The 22,173-nt window shown below is 35.9% G+C and overlaps 3 protein-coding genes across 5 annotated transcripts; 2 read left to right on the plus strand and 1 right to left on the minus strand.

The window, feature by feature from the left end:
* Positions 1 to 2,660: 2,660 nt before the first annotated feature.
* Positions 2,661 to 16,269, minus strand: LOC127877649 (uncharacterized). Of its 3 annotated transcripts, none has more exons than XM_052423725.1 (5): positions 15,898 to 16,269; positions 8,024 to 8,181; positions 7,393 to 7,608; positions 6,604 to 6,808; positions 2,661 to 4,877 (listed from the first exon to the last, which is right to left on the minus strand). In XM_052423725.1, the coding sequence occupies exons 2-5, from the start codon at positions 8,169 to 8,171 to the stop codon at positions 4,451 to 4,453; spliced, it is 996 nt and encodes a 331-aa protein (XP_052279685.1). In that variant the 5' UTR covers positions 8,172 to 8,181; positions 15,898 to 16,269; the 3' UTR covers positions 2,661 to 4,450. The 3 variants fall into 3 exon arrangements, with proteins under 3 accessions (XP_052279685.1, XP_052279683.1, XP_052279684.1); XM_052423723.1 differs by lacking the exon at positions 15,898 to 16,269 and adding an exon at positions 15,312 to 15,468; XM_052423724.1 differs by lacking the exon at positions 15,898 to 16,269 and adding an exon at positions 14,924 to 15,058.
* Positions 16,270 to 16,504: 235 nt separating this feature from the next.
* On the plus strand, positions 16,505 to 19,053 carry LOC127877648 (uncharacterized). The gene is made up of 3 exons (XM_052423722.1): positions 16,505 to 17,373; positions 17,750 to 18,001; positions 18,331 to 19,053. The coding sequence occupies exons 1-3, from the start codon at positions 16,505 to 16,507 to the stop codon at positions 18,773 to 18,775; spliced, it is 1,566 nt and encodes a 521-aa protein (XP_052279682.1). The 3' UTR covers positions 18,776 to 19,053.
* A 566-nt stretch (positions 19,054 to 19,619) lies between these two features.
* LOC127877647 (uncharacterized) lies at positions 19,620 to 22,168 on the plus strand. The gene is made up of 3 exons (XM_052423721.1): positions 19,620 to 20,488; positions 20,865 to 21,116; positions 21,446 to 22,168. Exons 1-3 carry the CDS (start codon positions 19,620 to 19,622, stop codon positions 21,888 to 21,890), a joined length of 1,566 nt encoding a protein of 521 aa, XP_052279681.1. The 3' UTR covers positions 21,891 to 22,168.
* Positions 22,169 to 22,173: the final 5 nt, after the last annotated feature.

The following is a 22,173-nucleotide window of genomic DNA, read 5'->3' on the forward strand; positions in this document are numbered from 1 at the left end:
TTTGCTCTGATACTATTGGTAAGAGTGTTAGTTGTTTGCTATGATACTATTGATAAGAGTGTTAGTTGTTTGCTATGATACTATTGGTAAGAGTGTTAGTTGTTTGCTATGATACTATTGGTAAGAGTGTTAGCTGTTTGCTATGATACTATTGATAAGAGTGTTAGTTGTTTGCTATGATACTATTGATAAGAGTGTTAGTTGTTTGCTATGATACTATTGGTAAGAGTGTTAGTTGTTTGCTATGATACTATTGATAAGAGTGTTAGCTGTTTGCTATGATACTATTGATAAGAGTGTTAGCTGTTTGCTATGATACTATTGATAAGAGTGTTAGTTGTTTGCTATGATACTATTGATAAGAGTGTTAGTTGTTTGCTATGATACTATTGATAAGAGTGTTAGCTGTTTGCTATGATACTATTGATAAGAGTGTTAGCTGTTTGCTATGATACTATTGATAAGAGTGTTAGCTGTTTGCTATGATACTATTGATAAGAGTGTAAGTTGTTTGCTATGATACTATTGGTAAGAGTGTTAGTTGTTTGCTATGATACTATTGGTAAGAGTGTTAGTTGTTTGCTATGATACTATTGGTAAGAGTGTTAGCTGTTTGCTATGATACTATTGATAAGAGTGTTAGCTGTTTGCTATGATACTATTGATAAGAGTGTTAGTTGTTTGCTATGATACTATTGATAAGAGTGTTAGCTGTTTGCTATGATACTATTGGTAAGAGTGTTAGTTGTTTGCTCACGTATACGAGGCTGCCTTTGTGGCAGCGTCATATCGCGTCATTCTTTTCTTTATCAATATAGTCATTAGATTTCTCTAGGTAAAAAAATTCAACTTAATTTAGTTTAATGCAATGTGATTTTGATTCTTCATTTGCATGTGCAACTCAATAGGCTTGATTGATGGGTATTATTCAGTTTTAAAAAGTTCGAATAATCTTTGGATAAACGGCAGGATCTTAAGTTTGTGTTTAAAACATGACAAGTCGAAGTGTTACAGTAATAATAGTATGCCCGCGATTCATTTTAAAAGGTTAAACTATTTTATAACTAAGATTTATTTCACATATATGTAGTAATAATAATTTAGAAAACAATATTGGTAAGAAATAGAAATGAGTCGTTCAATGTATCACTGCTAAATAATAGAAAAACCCAAACGAGGTTTCATTCTCACAATGTTTACATGAACGATATAGAAGACGTTTATCGTATGATTTTTTTCTCATTACTTCATTAATATTCGAAACTCAACTGCTCACTAGGTACAAACATTGTATCTGTGAACCCATTTACGCCTAGCGTCTAGAAAAAGGCCTTGGCAAACAGCGTAGACCCAGATGAGACGCCGTAGGATGCGGCGTCTGATCAGGGTCTGCGCAGTTTGCTTCAAGGAATTTCTGTAAGAATATTCTAAATATAGAAATAAATATACTAGACATCCCTAATTTTGCAAATTAATTGATCTAATTTAGAAGGATCTACGAGTCCAATAAACATAAATGGGTTGAACGCGCTCGTGTAGCACAAATATTCGCATATTGAAATTCGAAAGAAAATAAGTAACCTCATGGATTTTGGTCGGTTTTATTTCCTCATGTATTTGAGTGTAAAAACCCGTGTTCATTGAGTTCCAAATAACAATTATTGACAAAATACTTGGACTTTATTAGAACGCCGACTTGAAATCCCGTCAAAAACCAATGTTGGTATATTTGCGTAGATGTTTTTGAATACAATTCCTTCAAGTATAACAGTGGTATTGTTATGCTTTCTGAATGGCTACACGGACTATCAAAAAGCTCGCAAAAACAACACTGTTCATACAAATTATTAAATTATACACAATAAAACATCTTCATCATAAACTACTTCTAAATTAGTTGTATGCCTTTTTTTTAAACAAAATCGGAAAATTACACTATCATAAGAATCATAAAAGCCGTCCCGAGTGTAAATTCTAATTGGTAAGGACGTTTCATTATGTAAGAAGACTTGCACCAATTGTTTACGAAATCAACTGAACTAACAGGCACACATCGCTAGTTTTTTCCTTTGCTCTTGCCCTGATTTTTAATAGACATGACGTTCGTTACGTGTATGAATACTGCATAGTGTACACATACTTACAGTTTAAATCGCACAGGCGACGAACTTATAACAACAAAGATATGTACATTTAAAAAACGTAGTCCTGAAAAATCATCAATTGTAGAGCAGTCTATTGTCGACTCGATGTCTAATATGGACATTACGGAACCTCAATTCTTCAGTTCAATATCTCTTTTTTGACTGGGCTTTTCACGTGTTTCCTTTCACCTTCCATCCAATTACTCAGAGATGTCAAAGAGACAGATTTTATTATAGTGGGCTTTATTTCCATTGTGCATCTGAAAATTCACAAAAGCTCTGCCAACTCTGCAAATGGTAAATAACAAATACTGATTGCGTGAAGATGTGTGTAGAAAACACACACAATTTTGATAAAAATGTTTCTACTTATTCAACAACATCTCAAAACACTGCGTGTATATTATTGAGTACATTTCGCATCTTGTGTAGATATATAACTCCAACTGCGAGTCCGCTATTTCTGCAAATCTCCAATAAACAGATTGTCGCGTGGCATTACTGTGATATAAGCAGAACAGAACAGAACATAATTTTATTACACATAAACTTTACAGTTTCTAGTGTTAAACAAAAACAATAATACAAAATACATGAATATAGTAAGTGGATTTAGCAGAAATGTTATATAATAGTTATGGGTGAACTTTACAGATACTTGAACAAAACTCGTTTTAAATCACATGTTAACAGTGTATATTGCTACATATGAATGCTTTTTACTACTTTTGTAATCATTAAGTTAAACATTAATTGTAATTTGAAGGAGCATAGAATATAACAGTGCACATCCAAACCACATACAATTTAAGTAACAACGGCACAATTATAGTTGAACTTGTATCATAACACATCGGCATAGTCTATAATCAGTAAAATATAAAAATAATTTTAATTTCGAAATATAACAATAATTATACTTTCGAAGTAGCACACATTATACATTCGAATTACACTCACAAAATCAGGTATCGAAACAGTACCGGATATTACATATAATTAATATGAATGCAACATCTATATCATCATATACTAAAAACAATACATGTTCAAATATAGCATATCACATAATGTCATATTGTATTCAATATACATTTTAAACTATACAACCAATACATTGTATAAATTATACATTATTTTTGGTATAACAATTGCGAATGTTGAGTGCTTCTGAAATGAATTTTCCTAACTTTAGCATTTCATTTTTATTTTCTGTAGTTAATAATATTGTGAGTTTGAACATACTAGGTCTGACTCTATAATTGGTTTTAGTGTAGTTTTCTCTAATTTGGGCAAATTTAGAACATTTCAACAAAAAGTGGTATTCATCTTCTATTTCATTACTGTCACATACTTGGCAGAGTCGTAAGTCTCGTTCTAATCTATCATACCTTCCAGTCTGTATTCTCAGGTTATGAGCACAGATTGGTATTTTCGTAATCGCTGTTCTTAAATTTCTTGAAACAATCGTCTCTTAATATGGTTCAAACGAAAATGTTGTTTTAATTGCTTTGTATACAATTAGTACCCTATTATCATTAATATCTCGATTCTACTCTTGTAAGTATTCATCGATAACTCTTTGTTTAAACAAAGACAAAAAATTAACCTCGTTGATTTGTGAGTTATTAGACCAAACATAATTAAATCCGTACTTAGATAGAAAGTCCCTTACCTTCCCAAACCAGTTCAATGTATTATCATTTACGGCAATTAGACCATCTTCAAATATATATCGTAATATAATGTTTTCGCTTCTAGTTATTTTAAACCAATATTTTACGATACGTACATATCTGTTAATATACAACGGGTGTCTACCAAGTTCACCGTAAACGGCTACAAATGATGTTGATTTTCTGACACCAAGAACGGCTTTGCAGAATTTAATTAAGATGCAATTTTTCCAACTCGCTACACTTTGAGAAACCCCATATTTCGCACGAGTATGTGATAATTGAAGATACAAAAGCATCAAATAACTGCAAAGCTACCTTTGGTTTACAATTATAAGTTTTCAGGTTGGATAACAATACGTTGAGTGCTTTTAAGCCCTTACCACGCAAAGTATTAGTATTGAGATTAAAGTTCCCTGTAGAATTAAGGGTTACACCCAGATAAATAAAATCGTTAACAATGTCTATGTTTTCGTTACCATATACCCAGCCTGTGATATAGGCGGACCAAGTAATTACCACATAAATCTGTCTTTAATCACTGTATCCGACCCGAGGCTAAATCACCGTCGCCATTTGCGACCATTGTATTTCCAATATAATCTAGTTTTCAAAGGTTGTATTACGTCATTACGTGATATACTTCTTTGTCCCGATAAACCCTCCCGTGCGAATGATCACTCTCTGACCCCCGGGAAACTCCAGTTTCTGCGTGTGAGTTTTTTGAGTCCCGACCACGCCCATGCTGCTCACGGAACGTGCTTTCTTCGGGCCAAAGCGACTGGTTCCCGCCACCGTCCGCGGCCGGTTGATGTACTGGAGGAGTGGCGGGGGCGGCCGCGCGTGGCTGTATACCGTCGGCGCGCGATTGCTGGACCGGACGCTCTGGACCTTAAAGCCACTGGTGAGCCAGCTGCAGTATTTCTGTGTGTACTGTGGGTAGTTTTGAATGAGCGTTTGTGTGTAGCCGTTTACCATCGAGAGAGGCGCGCCGTTTGGCATGAGAACAGCGTGCGCGGTTTTAGGCTTTGTCCGGTTGGTCAGCCGATAGTTGATGCTGAAACAGGCAACGCAGAATAGCTTTATTGGGGAAAGCAGGAGTCAATGAGTGTGCGTAAAGTGTAATGCGAGATTAGCAAGTGCACTCTGCACTGGAAAATCAGGGGCGATACTTTCCGCTTGTATTGCTTTTTAAAGGAAGTCTCTTCTTAGAGAAAAAATCAAGTTTAGGCGGAACCTGTCGCCCTGATAAGCTTGTGCGGACTTCACAGGTTAATCTAGGACGACACTTTACGCACATGCATTAAGTCCAGCTTTCGCAGAGCGTGGCTTATTTAATGTAGAACATGTTCAGATAACAACATCACTTCGTTTGATTATTGAGAACTGCAATAAACATAAGTCTACGACATGTTACAGTTAAAATAAATGATAAGTCGCATGTAAATTCCCATCTACATTCAGGCTCAGCTGTTTGTATTTGCTTAACAATACTTTCAATGTCAAGGTTTCAAGTCAAGTGTATACAAGTGCAATATCATTTTGCCATAAAACAAATCACTGTGCATTTTATTAATGTACAAACCAACATCGGAATTATCTATATTTCGATTGCAAAGCATAGAGTAAGCCTTATTGCTTTAAAATCTGTGTTTGCTATAAAGCAAAAAAAAAGTATTGTCTATGTTCAAATGCCCGAATGCATTTATGATATTTTACTGCTTTGGGTAACTTTATAGACGATGCCAGATATGTTATCATTATGTAATGGACGATAAAAACAGATATATTTGAAGCTCTTTCGAGAGGCAATTAATGTCCCGCACATCTGTAGAGACCGTTTCAGTAATTCCTCGCAGGTAAGTACGATTCTAGATAAGGCTCTTTGTTTTTTAGCTTACCAATTAAGTCATTTTTTGTTAGCAATTAAAACGCTTTAAAGGGGCTTTTTCACGTTTATGTTAATTGACAAAATTAAAAATAAAAAAGTTTCAGATTCGTTGTAGTTATGACGTTTGTAGGGAAACAGTAATACCATCGCTAAAAGATCAATTATATGCATCTTTTGACGATTTAAAATCCTGAAAATTATAAAGCGTTGCAACGCGAAACGATTGAATAATTTGAGAAGTTCTGTTGTTTTCGTTATATTTTGAGATACAGCGAGGATTGCTTATATAAAGTATCAGATACACCACTCATTGTATGAGCATTGATAGCTGAGTGGTAAAATCGATTGACCTTTACTCCAGGGTCAGTGGTTCGAGTAGTTTCAGATTCGTTGTAGTTATGACGTTTGTAGGGAAACAGTAATACCATCGCTAAAAGATCAATTATATGCATCTTTTGACGATTTAAAATCCTGAAAATTATAAAGCGTTGCAACGCGAAACGATTGAATAATTTGAGAAGTTCTGTTGTTTTCGTTATATTTTGAGATACAGCGAGGATTGCTTATATAAAGTATCAGATACACCACTCATTGTATGAGCATTGATAGCTGAGTGGTAAAATCGATTGACCTTTACTCCAGGGTCAGTGGTTCGAGCCCAGTTGAGGGTTACTTTTTCTTATTTTAATTTTATTCTTGTTTTGATTTCACTAGAGCTTTTTATATCCCATGTTTACATTTATCAGTGTAAGACTTTTAATTAAAAAAATTTAATACATTCCAAAATCTGTGAAAAGGCCCTTTTAAGTTTGAAACAACTAAGTTCCTGGTTCACTAACCATATGAGCGACAATCCGGTTCACGTAATAAAATCTCGAGCGCGCATGCTTACCGTTCTTTGAAATTCTTCTCGTCCAGGTTGGGTCGGTTTGTGATGACAAACTCGAGCTTGTCCGAGTCATCGTCGGAGGAATTGACGGAGTTCCGGAACTTATCTGACATCATATCCGGTACGCTACCATTGAAACGTCTGCCACCACCGGCCGGCGTTGATTTGGAGCGCCGGATGCGCGAGTGTAATTTCCGGCGTTGGTGAGCTGTGTTAAAAATAAGGATATAATATTTTAAATATGAAAAGTATGGTTATTCAAATATAAAAAAAAACATTTGAAAACAGAGTTTATTTTGTTTATGTAACATACTTGATTCTGATGCATCATCGTACAGATATTCAAAGAGTTAATAAAGTTCCATGCTTTTCTGCGCAAAGCGCTGTTATCCTAGATTCACTAATCTTCACTTTCCTACATTCGTTTTATGCTATTGCCAAAACAAATGTAATCTTGGAATCAGCGCCACACAATGTGTGCCGCATGTCGCCACGCTTTTTACGACTGACAAGCGACAAGGCCATTCTGCCGTTGCAGATCCTTGAGGAAAACCAGGTTAAATGCATGAGCGTAAAGTGTCATCTGAGATAAACATGTGCGGCCCACACACGCTTATAAGGGAAGACATTTTCCCCTTTTTGAGGAGCACAAGGCTCCTTTTCTTAGCGGAAATCAAGTTTAGACGGAAAGTGTTGTCCCTGATTAGCCTGTGCGAACTGCATCTGCTAATCTGGGACGACACTTTACGCACAATCATAAACCATCGTCTGAACGTAGATGTGACGTGTGACCTGAAACGAGGACGCGCTGTCGGTGGAGATCCTCGAGGTACTCAGTGTGGTGACTGTTGAAGCACATTGTGGCGGTCGGGGACGCCCGGATCGCCTCTTCCGGGCAGTACTGGCTCAGGAGCGGCGTCGGCGTCTGGAACTTCTCCGAGTAGCTGCCGTCCCCTGTGCGCGCGCCGCGTGGTGTACATGAGCTCACGACGCTGAGGATGCCCTCGTCTGCAGCGGGAGATTGCAATCAACAAACGCACTGAATAGTAGTCTTTATTTATCTATTTTTATTCAATTAAACGTGTGCTATATTTCTCTGAACTGACATATTATGTTCACGAAGAAAATGAACACGTCATTGCAAACAAGTCCTTAATATTAGCTTACTATGTCCGATTTATTGTTGATAACAATTTAATAGCTGGAATTCTTCCCAGCTTGCGTGAGTCGTGAAAAAAAGGTTAGAGGTCTTGGACAGTGGACACACAAAGGGTTCATACAAAATACAATATAAAGCGCGGAAGGACCTCATAGTAATCTATGACTTACAGAATGAGTGCTATAAACCCACCCCGCAATCAGAACAAACATTGTGCCGCTCAGAGGGCCAAATTGTCAGTGATGGTCAGAAGAAATAACCAACCCGGTGGCGCCTGAGCACCGTTTCTTGCCGCCTGCTCGCTGAGATCTTGGACCGCAGGGTGATACAGCTCCCGCTGTGAACGGGGTCGCCCGGGGGTGGTGGTGCGTGAAGGAGTACCGCGCCGATCGCTAACGCTCGTGTCATGCATGATGTTGTCACTGAGGAAAAATCATGTACAGAAACCATACTGATACGTCACGGAAATTATTAAATAATTCGCTGAAAAGTTTTATTTATAATGAAGGCATTTATGAAGCACATTTGTATGCTTGATTAAATCATTGTTAGTAGAACATTTGATGATAGTGAATGTTCGAGCAATTTTTCAATACGACTGAGAACACTGCTTCAAGACAATACACCTGTTGTTGTATGACAGACCAGTTCGCAGTATTTATACAGCATTTGTTTTTCCTAGAAGCATAATAACACACGGGAAAACTGTCTTGGACAAACGCGACACATGACGGAATAATTCAACATAGTTTATAAAAAGGTCTTCGACAGAACTCTAATTTGCTGGGTTACATATGAGCATTTCTCAGGTAAAATGCATGTTTGTAAAGTGTCGTCGGAGATTTACCTGTGCAGTACACACAGGCTAATCAGGGCGACACTTTCTATCTGAACTGGATTTTCGCTAAGAGAGACTTCCTTTTACGAAAATAACATAGCAGCGGAAAGTGTCGTCCTTGATTAGCCTGTGCGGACTGTACATGTCGTCCTTGATTAGCCTGTGCGGACGGTACATGATAAGCCTGTGCGGACTGTACATGATTAGCCTGTGCGGACTGTACATGATAAGCCTGTGCGGACTTTACATGATAAGCCTGTGCGGACTGTACATGATTAGCCTGTGCGGACTGTACATGATTAGCCTGTGCGGACTGTACATGATTAGCCTGTGCGGACTGTACATGATAAGCCTGTGTGGACTGTACATGATTAGCCTGTGCGGACTGTACATGATTAGCCTGTGCGGACTGTACATTATTAGCCTGTGCGGACTCTACATGATTAGCCTGTGCGGACTGTACATGATAAGCCTGTGCGGACTGTACATGATTAGCCTGTGCGGACTGTACATGATTGGCCTGTGCGGACTGTACATGATTAGCCTGTGCGGACTGTACATGATTAGCCTGTGCGGACTGTACATGATTAGCCTGTGCGGACTGTACATGATTAGCCTGTGCGGACTGTACATGATTAGCCTTCGCGGACTGTACATGATTAGCCTGTGCGGACTGTACATGATTAGCCTGTGCGGACTGTACATGATTAGCCTGTGCGGACTGTACAGGCAAATCTGGGAGTCACTTCACGCAGATGTATTTAGCCTGGTTTTCCCAGACAGAGGCTCATGTATACAATGTAATGTATAATAGCCGTTTTCTGTGAAAAGGGGGTTTAATGCATGTGCGTAAAGTGTCGTCCGCACAGGCTTATCAGGGACGACACATTCCGCCTAAACTGAATTTTAGCTAAGAAGAGACTTTCTTTAAACGAAAAATATTATAAAAGCGTAAAGTGTCGTCCCTGATTAGCCTGTGCGGACTGCACAGGCTTATCTGGGACGACACTTTACGCACATGCTTTGAACCCTATTTTCACAGAGTGAGACTCATGTATATTGACCCCTTTTTCAATTGGGTTATTTTGCCACTGATAAATATATCTTACTATTCATGGTAAGCTAATAATTTCACAAAGTCGTTACAATTACCTGTTTATACCTTCACTTAATTCTTTAAGATAACATTAGCTCAAGGCTTTACAGAAAAGTTAATCCCATAAGCATTGTTAAATGCTTAACACCTATATTAAATTATATTCTGACCTCGCGATGACAATAACGAAATCGTAAGCGTGTTTGCACATCAATACATTTAACTTGGTCTATTCGCTTGACTGTTTTTATAATTATTATAAAGTATCCCTAGGTATGTTAATAGCTGTCATCCAGGCTTTGGCATTTTTCAATGTTATCTTTTCATTTTCCATTCGAATATTTACAACATGATCTAGATTCAACTCTCAAATTTCTAATACATGACATGAAATCGTCCTTCCGACTGATTTGAAAAGCAACGAATCGACTTATATATTGCGATTACTAATTTATTGATCAACATGTATATTAATAACTAAACAATAAAGGGGCTTGTGCACTGTTTGGTAAAACATGACGATTTTTTCTTACATGTTGCGATTACTTATTGTGTTATCTATATCAATTATTAAAGGAATTTGTTCACTGTTAAGTAAAAAATGACGATTTTCAAAATGTTTGTAAAAGATTCATAAAAGAATGTACGCATTACTCACAAGCGAAATATCACTACTGACTTAGAAAAATGCTTACTAATGAATAAAACTAATTCGAAATGAGAACAATTACAACGAGTCGAAACGTAATTTGAAAAATACTTTAATGATAGTTTAGCATTTACGTTTTGTGAAGAAACACTCAACATGCGTGCGCAGTAGCAGCACGTAAGCCTCTTGATTCCAGGGGCTCCGGGTTCGAATCCCAGGGCAGGCAATCGTATTAATCAACGTGTTGTTTTTCTTGCTATTTTAATAAGTATGGACTATTTTATAAAAAAAAGATTATTAGTAAAAAAATTGAATATCACTTTTCAAAAATTCGAAAATCTTTGAACGAGTCAACTAAAGCTTCGCTAAACATTATTTTAAATACGCAGTTACGTACGGAAAGTACCTCTTAACGTTATCATAGTAAACAATCAATATATTGACACAACCGTCTTAATTGTCCATTCCCTTGAAAGGAAATGTTCGTTGATAGATAGCAACCAGAGCGAGCTTTCACCTTTAATTGAATAGCATGCGAATAAACGAAACTCATGTTTAGCATGTTCTGTTGTAATCAAACAAATCGACCCAACTCTCCTCAACTTGGAATACCGAAGTTGCTACTTCAACAAAGCACGCGCGTCCTCGAAGAAAATGTTTACTTTACATTTAAATGATTTTCGCTTTCTTTTATGTAAACTGTATTTTCTTAATTATAAATATACTTTCAATACTTTTTTGTGCGTGGAATTTCACGGGCAACGAAACACAGATTAAATGAGTAACATCACATTGTGGAAAAAGAGTTTGATGGTAAATATGACGTATAATAAGAACAGGTTAATTTGTTTCGTGTTTTCGTATTTCTATACAATACACTTAAATAAATGTATCTAGAAATTGCCTACACTGTTTTATTAAGTTGTATAATTTTTTGTTATTGCACATTTTTTTGAGTGATACTTATGACATCTCTCGCATTTGTTAAGTACAGTGCATTTTGTTAAGTTATGAATGATATGTTTTTGGTTTTCTAAAAGAACAATTTGTTGGATTATAACCACTTACACGTGGTATCCATAAATGTCATAGCACGAAAACACATTAGAAATAGTGTGACATTGGATGTTACACCGTGGCCTTACTGACATAGCATTCAATATTCATATTTTTTTAAAGAAAAACATTTGATCCATGATTATTTCGAACAAAACAACCTGTGACAAGGACTTCGACCTGGGAACATTGTCCTCAATGCACGTGCCATACATGATTAGCCAGTGTAGCCCGCACATTCGCCTAAAATGGATTTTCTGTTTGAAGAGATTTTCTTTAAATGAAAACGTTCATTAAAGCGGACAGCGATAAGCCTGTGAGGACTGCACAGGCTAATGTGGTAAGACACTTTACGCACATGCGCTAGGCCCAGGTTCTCCAGAACATGGATCCTGAAATTTGCATCAGGAACTCGCCCCTTCTGATTGTTTTTTTTTTTTTGGGGGGGGGGTGGTGTACTAGCTCAAGAGACGAGTGTTTTGATTGGCTGTTCAGAAAATTTGTACGTCGAAGTACATAAAGAATACTTGGTCGGTGCCGAATAAAGCAAAGTTTATTTTGCGAGGCTTAGAAAATCTGAACCACGAGCCTTGGCGAGTGGTTCAGATTTTCGTGCCGAGCAAAATAAACTTTTCTTTATTCGGCACCGACCTAGTATTCGATTTATCCCATCAATTTTCTTAGTCGTAAATTATTTCTTTAAAAATAGAATAGGAAAATCGAATTACACGGAAAATCCCAAAGTTATTTTAGGCAAACATGTTTTCATTATTTTAAACGTGCCGAGCCTAATACATTACAAAAAGATCAGTAACTAACCTGTTTTTCTGTTTATCATACCTCTACGTCCCCGATTTTTAAGAAATAATGAACAAAAAAACCACTAAACAACTGCAGCTTTAGCGTGAAAGAACATGCAATGTGTCGTATGACGTGTTAATAATGACGTCACGAGTACGCGCACTTAATATTTGTAAATAATGTTTTTTTTTGCTTTTTGAGTTGCATTATGTGTTAAAATAGAGAATACTAGGTCGGTGCCGAATAAAGCAAAGTTTATTTTGCGAGGCTTAGAAAATCTGAACCACGAGCCTTGGCGAGTGGTTCAGATTTTCGTGCCGAGCAAGATAAACTTTGCTTTATTCGGCACCGACCTAGTATTCGATTTATCCCATTAATTTTCTTGGTCGTAAATTATTTCTTTTAAATAGAATAGGAAAATCGAACTAGACGGAAAATCCCAAAGATATTTTAAGCAAACATTGTTTCATTATTTTAATCGTGTCGAGCCTAATATATTACAAAAAGATCAGTAACTAACCTGTTTTTCTGTTTATCATACCTCTACCTCCCCGATTTTTAAGAAATAATGAAAAAAAAGACACTAAACAACTGAATCTTTAGCGTGAAACAACATGCACTGTGTCGTATAACGTGTTAATAATGACGTCACGAGTACGCGCACTTAATATTTGTAAATAGTGTTTATTTGCTTTTTGAGTTGCATTATGTTTTAAAAATATATTACATCTTGGTATCAAATTGTTTGTTTCGTTGAATCTGATTCGATTTTTTACTAAAGATGATTACTTTATAGTTGATTCCGAGTAATATGAACATTCTTTGCCGCGCGTGACAGCTATATTTCAGCACTGCTGAAATAGAGGAAAATTTATTCCACAGTGGTTTATTTCGACAATGCACGTCTGATGATGGGATAAAAACATGTACGTCGAAGTACAAATTGTACTTCGACGTACAAATATATACTTCGAAGTGTATTTCATATTTGTACTCGACGTACAATTATTGTACTTCGACGCACAAATTGTACGTCGAAGTACATTTCTCTTTTTACCTTGTAGGTGTTGTTGACTTTCTACCAAAATGGTACGCGATACAAAAAATCATCGAGAAATTCGGCAGAGACCCACGTCGCCTTCACTTCCTATTCAGGGACTGAATTAATGTTAATTGATTGACTCCTCCCCTCGATTTTGCACGAATGTATCATGTTTGAAACAATGTTTTGAGAGAAAATAAATTGTGCAATAATCGCATCCATGACTTGTTTACATGTAATGGGAGTTGATGTTTGTTTGAAACTAACCAGGGGTCATGCTGACCCGAATTGTTCAATTCAGGAATCATAATTTTACACGTATAGATTTTTCCATATTCAACTATCTTTTTCGCTAACCGATTTTCCAGGGGGGGGGGGGTCAGCTGACCCCATTTGCCCCTATGTGCGGACGCCCATGGACCTCGAATCTTTATTTCATAACGATTAACCGAAGTTGTCATAGACGGTCTCTTATCCAAATCCAGTCACGCTTTTGGTCAATGGTCGTGACGGTATCAAAAGAACTGTCAAAGCACGTTTCAATGCTTGTCATTATCTCGCTATACTGTTACAAGTTGTTAATTCATTTTCTTTATTTTTAAGTGTTGTAGTAAATGCGTTCAGTGTAGGGTTCAAATTGAACTATCAACCGAGAGTTTAGTTCTATCAGGTTACCAACGCACGGATCCGTTGTAAAACATTGTATTTAACCATTTCGCACTCAGAAGCAAAGTAAAAATGGCTTTGTGCAAACAGCATAAAACCAGAACAGCTTGCGATTAACTCGCAGTCTGTTCAGGTTTTATGCTGTTTGTTGCTCCTCAGTATCTAAGGGTTGGAAATGATGCCTTTGAAACTTGAATTTAGTATAAAAAAAGTCGTTAAGGGTTAAATTAATTTGTTACTGCGTTCGATTTACCCAGTAATGATATTCCATTAATTCTAGCGGTATTTAGCGTTCTAAAACATACCTCCATACTGAAACGTACACTTAAAACAGCAATAATAAATAAAAGTCAATTTTGAGCGAATGCTGGGCTTTGATTTCTCTTGATAAAGAATGATAATGCAATGATAATAACGCAGGAAAGTCAAACACTATTATCATGATGCCGTTTTTTTGACGTTTACATATGCTTCATATCCTTGTAATGAAACAAAATCTGATTCTACAGATATATACGTCAAACTCACATGTTCATAATGATAGAAATCTTAATTCAAGTAGGTGAAATGACTTGATACCGCATTTCATTTATATAAGTCGCGTTTGACTTCAAAACAAGTGTTTTCATGAACCACCGAAACGAACCTAGCCATTTTAATTATAATATGTTTTAATATTATATGACCTATCGGTTAGGTCATCTCAGATTCTGTGAAATTATGTGAAAATATTCTTAACTTCACATACACATACCACATGATAAAATTAACATACATTGATATCAATATTCAATAAAGTTACTTCTTCATTTGAGGTACTTTTTAAACACTAGTAACAATGTATCAATCTTTTATAATATGATGATAGATATGTTCCGATCCTACGTGCAGACTGAACACGACTGTTAATATTTTAAGGCTAAAGATAATACGATAGTAAGATTTTTCTGGCACAGGACCCCTGGCTCCGCTCCTTTCAAATGCGTACAATAAAAATCCAGTATTAGTATATCTACCTTACATAGTCCAACGTCGCATCCACTCTTAAATCGTACATGTAGATAAGGTATTACTTGTAATAGCAAATGGTCGTTTTCTTTTTGTGAACACGTTTTTTATTGTGCAATCAATACTATGACTTTCTGATTTAGAATAAGTATACTCATTTAAATAGAATGTGAAATAATTGACTGCAAAAACGTCGTTGCACCTCGACAGAGTACTGTATATGTATTTTATTACTTTGTTTTAAACACGCGATTAGTCATACCCAAGCATTTTATAGCATACTTTGATTAAACTCAATATAAACACCTTTGATCTTTTAATAATGCGCGTTTAATATTATACGAAACGATGATCTCAATTTAGGACAATTGATCTAAATCTCTTCAAATTACTTACATGTCATGGTTTATTAAATCAATCATTATCCTGAAGCACATGTTTGAAGTTTAAATATGGGTCCTGCTCTGTGAAAAGGTGGTTTAATGCATGTGTTCCAGATAAGCCTGTGCAGTCCGGACAGGCTAATCAGGAGCGACACTTTCCGGTTTTATGATATTTTTTTGTTTAAAGAAAAATCTATTCTTAGCAAAAATCCAATTAAGTCGGAGAGTGTCGTCCATGATAAGCCCATGCGGGCTGCACAGGCTAATCTGGGACCAAACTTAACGCACATGCATGTATACCTTTTTAACAGAGCACGACCAAAATATAACATTTACTATTTCAATCACTTTGGCGTTTTAAACCGTATAGGTAGTTTTCTTTCAAATTAAAAAACACGTGTCATAAATAATATATTAATTTCTTCATAGCCTATCATCTCATGCATTTCCTATTTTAAACCTATTTGATGGCGATGTTCCTCCGATTATTGAAAGAGTATTAAACTTCATTAAATGCAGCATTGAATGAGTGAATTTAATACATTTAAACAGCGACAGAATAAACTATTGTTTATTTAAAATCAATAACACAGACTTACCTCGATGTGCATTGAATATAATATCCGCCGAGTTCTTATGTAATCATTTTGAAAACATTCTTTAGATCGTATTTGTATACATGTTTTTAAGTCATTTTCAGTTTCATTCATCGATTGTCTTTAATAAAACCTGTTCCACCGATTTACAGAATATTGAAGTCTACTAGATCGATTAAAAGTCCCGATCGATATGTAATCAACATATTTCTGAAAGACGGAAATATTGAAAATCCACGGTATTATGTCAAAGCCGAGTACATACACTGGTAACATGGAAAATTAGCGAATAAATTCCCTTCTAAACCAATATTTATTTACTCCATTGATTACACTTAGAATTTTTATTTTATGCTTTCCGGTGGTTTATAGAGAAATATCAGTGAAATAAAAGTGGTATTTCACTGTTTCAAACAGTGAAACATAACAGTGAAAAATATCGTTATTTTTCACTGTTTCAGTTAGATACTGGAACTACTTCCCCAATAACCCCATGGTGAGCCTCAATTGCAATTTTCATTCAAGGGAGACTAGTCTACTTGAACCTGAAACACACATTTACCTCCCTTAAACATAATTATTTCGTCTGCTGCTTAACTCTTTAACAACAATGGATGAATTGGAAAACAATGAAATAAATCTTCTTTTCTCAAATATCTTTGACTTTGATGACTTTTTTAATGAAATGAATGAACAAGATGATGACAGCGCTTCAAAATCACAAGAAATAACATCAGCAGCACCAACAGCAGGAGCAGCAACATCAGCCCCACATCCACTGGTAACAGCATCAACACAGGAAGAAAAAGAACAAAACCCAACATCAACACCAACAAGGAATTTCAGATCTGTAAGTGTGGATAGCTTTCTGCTTGAAAACGAAAATTTAAATACAAAAAAGAAAACCGACAATGACATCAGACTTTTCAAAACTTTCCTAAAAAGTCACAAAAATGAGGCAAGAAATATTGAAAATATACCTCCTCATGAATTGAACCCTCTGGTCTGCGAGTTTTTGTTGGGTGTGACTAAAAAAGATGGATCAGAGTATGAACCCACATCTTTGAGGGCATTTTTAAGCTCAATCGACAGGCATTTAAGGCACATGAACTACAAGCACTCTTTGATAAATGACCCTCAATTTGCCAAAGTGAGGGAAGTATTAAAAAGTAAACAAAAAGCTCTGAAAAAAGAAGGTTATGGAAATAAACCGCATCAAGCCCAGGCATTAACAAATGAACATATTGAAGCTATGTACGCAGCTAAAACTCTGGGAGAATCAAGCCCAAGAGCTCAATTACACTCACTGTGGCTTATATGTACAACCCATTTTGGGATGAGAACCGGCAAGGAAATTCACACCCTATGCTGGGGTGATGTCAGCCTTGGAATCGATTTTGAAACTGGTGAAGAATTCATCACCTTCGACACTGAGCGTCAGACAAAAACCCGTACTGGTGAAAATCCTAGGGATATAAGGTGATTTTCCTACTTTAATATATTTGTACACAAATCTGAATTGATAATTTTTTATTTATATAAAAACTGGTACTGTTTATAAAATATTTAAATGGAATTTTTCTTTAGTAAAAATAATACAAACATGGAGGATATGTGTTGGTTAAGGTAGAATATCGATTTTATTTCACGAGTGATCATAGAAATTATTATTTTTACGAGTGGCGAAGCCACAATTGAAAATATATATTTTCTATTATCACAAGTTAATTTATAGACCTTTTTTACAATATAATTCTTATTTGTATTATTAATATACAGTAGACTTCACTTTTGTTGGAATAGTATTTAATTTAAACAAAACATTTAATGCAACACACATTTTAACTATTCATAGGAAAGTCAAGCCACTGGCATATGCAGTTCCCGAACAACCTGACAGAGATCCGGTGCATCTCTACAAGCTATATGCCGACAAACGCCCTGTTGACATGATGACAGAAGACAGCCCCTTCTTCTTAACTCCTGGCAACAAGACACAGCAATGCTGGTTCAGGAAGTCTGCCATGGGAATAAACAAGCTATACAGCATAATGACCGAGATGAAAACAGATGCTGGTATTCAAGAGCCAAGAATCACCCCATACAGGTCAAAACCCCATATTATATACACTACTTTCATAACAAGACTAAAATATATAATAAAAATCACTTACCTCCCATTTATTAAGTAGGTGTTGTTTGTCCAATTTACATGCTACAACACTCAAAATTTTAATTCATAAAATCTCCTGTACTCGACTAGTACTATTCCTCTACTTTCCGGTTCCATTACATCCAGTACTTGACAGACCACCATGTATTTATTGAAGTGTTTCAAGAGCACACAAAACAATTACAACTTATATCTTATGTAATATGTCATGTGTACCGTTGAATATCGATTTTATTTTTACCATAGAAATAAACTTTTTTCAGTGCAAGAAAGCACTTGATTCAGAAGCTGAATGACGAGAATGTTCCTGCTCATCAAATAATACAGATTTCAGGGCACAGAAATATTAACAGCTTAAATAATTACAGCAGTTTGAACAAGGAACAGTCAAAAAATATTTCAAAAATACTTTCTCATTCAAACCAGTCAGTTGAAAAGCACAACCGCACAGCCACTGCCACTGCGTCAGCCACACCTGCATCAAGTGATTTTCCGATGGCCCGAGGATTTTTTGTCAACTCACATTTCCAGGGCAATGTAACATTTAATTTTCACAACTCTGAATCTTACATGGGCCTTTCCCAGACACAGAACGTAGTCAATCACCAGAGGCAATCTCCATCCCGTACACCGGCGGTAACCGCAGATTCCCCTGTACAGCGACACTACAAGCGAATCCGTCTTATTGCAGAGAGTGACAGTGATTGATATCGAAACCATTTAGCACAAAAACACTGTTGAAATATGTTTGCGTTCCTAGTTTAATCCAGTTATGTGTTATTAATCCAGCAAGTCGTAAAAGTGTTGTTCAACATGGCGAGCACTTTCGTAACTTTGAGATCAGTTGAATACACAAATTACTACGCCAGTATATGCAACACTATTAATTTCATAATAATTTAAATTAAACTATTGTTTGTAATAATATTGAATGTATAAAGTATGAAAAAGATATATGTTGAATAAAACATTGATTTTAATAGTAATACACTTTTTACAGATGTGAACTATTTTCTTGTGTAGTAAGTTCTTTGTGCGTTCTAAAAATTGAGGCACCCCACGGGGAAACTTAATGAGGCAAATTCGGAAAATTAACAAAACTACAAAAATAAGCATAAAATAAAAAGAAAATTTGTTGGTTTCGGTAGCATATCGAATTTAATTCACTCGTGATCATAGAAAAAAATATTTTCACTCGTGGCTACGCCACTCGTGAAAATATAAATTTCTATGATCACTCGTGAATTAAATTCGATATGCTACCGAAACCAACAAATATCCTCTATTTATTTTATGCTTTCCGGTGGTTTATAGAGAAATATCAGTGAAATAAAAGTGGTATTTCACTGTTTCAAACAGTGAAACATAACAGTGAAAAATATCGTTATTTTTCACTGTTTCAGTTAGATACTGGAACTACTTCCCCAATAACCCCATGGTGAGCCTCAATTGCAATTTTCATTCAAGGGAGACTAGTCTACTTGAACCTGAAACACACATTTACCTCCCTTAAACATAATTATTTCGTCTGCTGCTTAACTCTTTAACAACAATGGATGAATTGGAAAACAATGAAATAAATCTTCTTTTCTCAAATATCTTTGACTTTGATGACTTTTTTAATGAAATGAATGAACAAGATGATGACAGCGCTTCAAAATCACAAGAAATAACATCAGCAGCACCAACAGCAGGAGCAGCAACATCAGCCCCACATCCACTGGTAACAGCATCAACACAGGAAGAAAAAGAACAAAACCCAACATCAACACCAACAAGGAATTTCAGATCTGTAAGTGTGGATAGCTTTCTGCTTGAAAACGAAAATTTAAATACAAAAAAGAAAACCGACAATGACATCAGACTTTTCAAAACTTTCCTAAAAAGTCACAAAAATGAGGCAAGAAATATTGAAAATATACCTCCTCATGAATTGAACCCTCTGGTCTGCGAGTTTTTGTTGGGTGTGACTAAAAAAGATGGATCAGAGTATGAACCCACATCTTTGAGGGCATTTTTAAGCTCAATCGACAGGCATTTAAGGCACATGAACTACAAGCACTCTTTGATAAATGACCCTCAATTTGCCAAAGTGAGGGAAGTATTAAAAAGTAAACAAAAAGCTCTGAAAAAAGAAGGTTATGGAAATAAACCGCATCAAGCCCAGGCATTAACAAATGAACATATTGAAGCTATGTACGCAGCTAAAACTCTGGGAGAATCAAGCCCAAGAGCTCTATTACACTCACTGTGGCTTATATGTACAACCCATTTTGGGATGAGAACCGGCAAGGAAATTCACACCCTATGCTGGGGTGATGTCAGCCTTGGAATCGATTTTGAAACTGGTGAAGAATTCATCACCTTCGACACTGAGCGTCAGACAAAAACCCGTACTGGTGAAAATCCTAGGGATATAAGGTGATTTTCCTACTTTAATATATTTGTACACAAATCTGAATTGATAATTTTTTATTTATATAAAAACTGGTACTGTTTATAAAATATTTAAATGGAATTTTTCTTTAGTAAAAATAATACAAACATGGAGGATATGTGTTGGTTAAGGTAGAATATCGATTTTATTTCACGAGTGATCATAGAAATTATTATTTTTACGAGTGGCGAAGCCACAATTGAAAATATATATTTTCTATTATCACAAGTTAATTTATAGACCTTTTTTACAATATAATTCTTATTTGTATTATTAATATACAGTAGACTTCACTTTTGTTGGAATAGTATTTAATTTAAACAAAACATTTAATGCAACACACATTTTAACTATTCATAGGAAAGTCAAGCCACTGGCATATGCAGTTCCCGAACAACCTGACAGAGATCCGGTGCATCTCTACAAGCTATATGCCGACAAACGCCCTGTTGACATGATGACAGAAGACAGCCCCTTCTTCTTAACTCCTGGCAACAAGACACAGCAATGCTGGTTCAGGAAGTCTGCCATGGGAATAAACAAGCTATACAGCATAATGACCGAGATGAAAACAGATGCTGGTATTCAAGAGCCAAGAATCACCCCATACAGGTCAAAACCCCATATTATATACACTACTTTCATAACAAGACTAAAATATATAATAAAAATCACTTACCTCCCATTTATTAAGTAGGTGTTGTTTGTCCAATTTACATGCTACAACACTCAAAATTTTAATTCATAAAATCTCCTGTACTCGACTAGTACTATTCCTCTACTTTCCGGTTCCATTACATCCAGTACTTGACAGACCACCATGTATTTATTGAAGTGTTTCAAGAGCACACAAAACAATTACAACTTATATCTTATGTAATATGTCATGTGTACCGTTGAATATCGATTTTATTTTTACCATAGAAATAAACTTTTTTCAGTGCAAGAAAGCACTTGATTCAGAAGCTGAATGACGAGAATGTTCCTGCTCATCAAATAATACAGATTTCAGGGCACAGAAATATTAACAGCTTAAATAATTACAGCAGTTTGAACAAGGAACAGTCAAAAAATATTTCAAAAATACTTTCTCATTCAAACCAGTCAGTTGAAAAGCACAACCGCACAGCCACTGCCACTGCGTCAGCCACACCTGCATCAAGTGATTTTCCGATGGCCCGAGGATTTTTTGTCAACTCACATTTCCAGGGCAATGTAACATTTAATTTTCACAACTCTGAATCTTACATGGGCCTTTCCCAGACACAGAACGTAGTCAATCACCAGAGGCAATCTCCATCCCGTACACCGGCGGTAACCGCAGATTCCCCTGTACAGCGACACTACAAGCGAATCCGTCTTATTGCAGAGAGTGACAGTGATTGATATCGAAACCATTTAGCACAAAAACACTGTTGAAATATGTTTGCGTTCCTAGTTTAATCCAGTTATGTGTTATTAATCCAGCAAGTCGTAAAAGTGTTGTTCAACATGGCGAGCACTTTCGTAACTTTGAGATCAGTTGAATACACAAATTACTACGCCAGTATATGCAACACTATTAATTTCATAATAATTTAAATTAAACTATTGTTTGTAATAATATTGAATGTATAAAGTATGAAAAAGATATATGTTGAATAAAACATTGATTTTAATAGTAATACAC

Source organism: Dreissena polymorpha, chromosome 4, assembly GCF_020536995.1.
Source record: "Dreissena polymorpha isolate Duluth1 chromosome 4, UMN_Dpol_1.0, whole genome shotgun sequence".
Classification (NCBI taxonomy): domain Eukaryota; kingdom Metazoa; phylum Mollusca; class Bivalvia; order Myida; family Dreissenidae; genus Dreissena; species Dreissena polymorpha.

What these genes read in the sequence shown, in the direction of transcription:
- LOC127877649 (XM_052423723.1), bottom strand. Translation starts at nt 15,352, where the DNA reads ATGTGCTTCAGGATAATGATTGATTTAATAAACCATGACAT. An exon ending in ACAGCGCGTCCTCGTTTCAG is followed by an intron (nt 6,809 to 7,392) that starts GTCACACGTCAC and finishes TTTTTAACACAG; the next exon opens with CTCACCAACGCCGGAAATTA. An exon ending in GAGAAGAATTTCAAAGAACG is followed by an intron (nt 4,878 to 6,603) that starts GTAAGCATGCGC and finishes TGCCTGTTTCAG; the next exon opens with CATCAACTATCGGCTGACCA.
- LOC127877648 (XM_052423722.1), top strand. Translation starts at nt 16,505, where the DNA reads ATGGATGAATTGGAAAACAATGAAATAAATCTTCTTTTCTCAAATATC. An exon ending in GAAAATCCTAGGGATATAAG is followed by an intron (nt 17,374 to 17,749) that starts GTGATTTTCCTA and finishes AACTATTCATAG; the next exon opens with GAAAGTCAAGCCACTGGCAT. An exon ending in CCAAGAATCACCCCATACAG is followed by an intron (nt 18,002 to 18,330) that starts GTCAAAACCCCA and finishes AACTTTTTTCAG; the next exon opens with TGCAAGAAAGCACTTGATTC.
- LOC127877647 (XM_052423721.1), top strand. Translation starts at nt 19,620, where the DNA reads ATGGATGAATTGGAAAACAATGAAATAAATCTTCTTTTCTCAAATATC. An exon ending in GAAAATCCTAGGGATATAAG is followed by an intron (nt 20,489 to 20,864) that starts GTGATTTTCCTA and finishes AACTATTCATAG; the next exon opens with GAAAGTCAAGCCACTGGCAT. An exon ending in CCAAGAATCACCCCATACAG is followed by an intron (nt 21,117 to 21,445) that starts GTCAAAACCCCA and finishes AACTTTTTTCAG; the next exon opens with TGCAAGAAAGCACTTGATTC.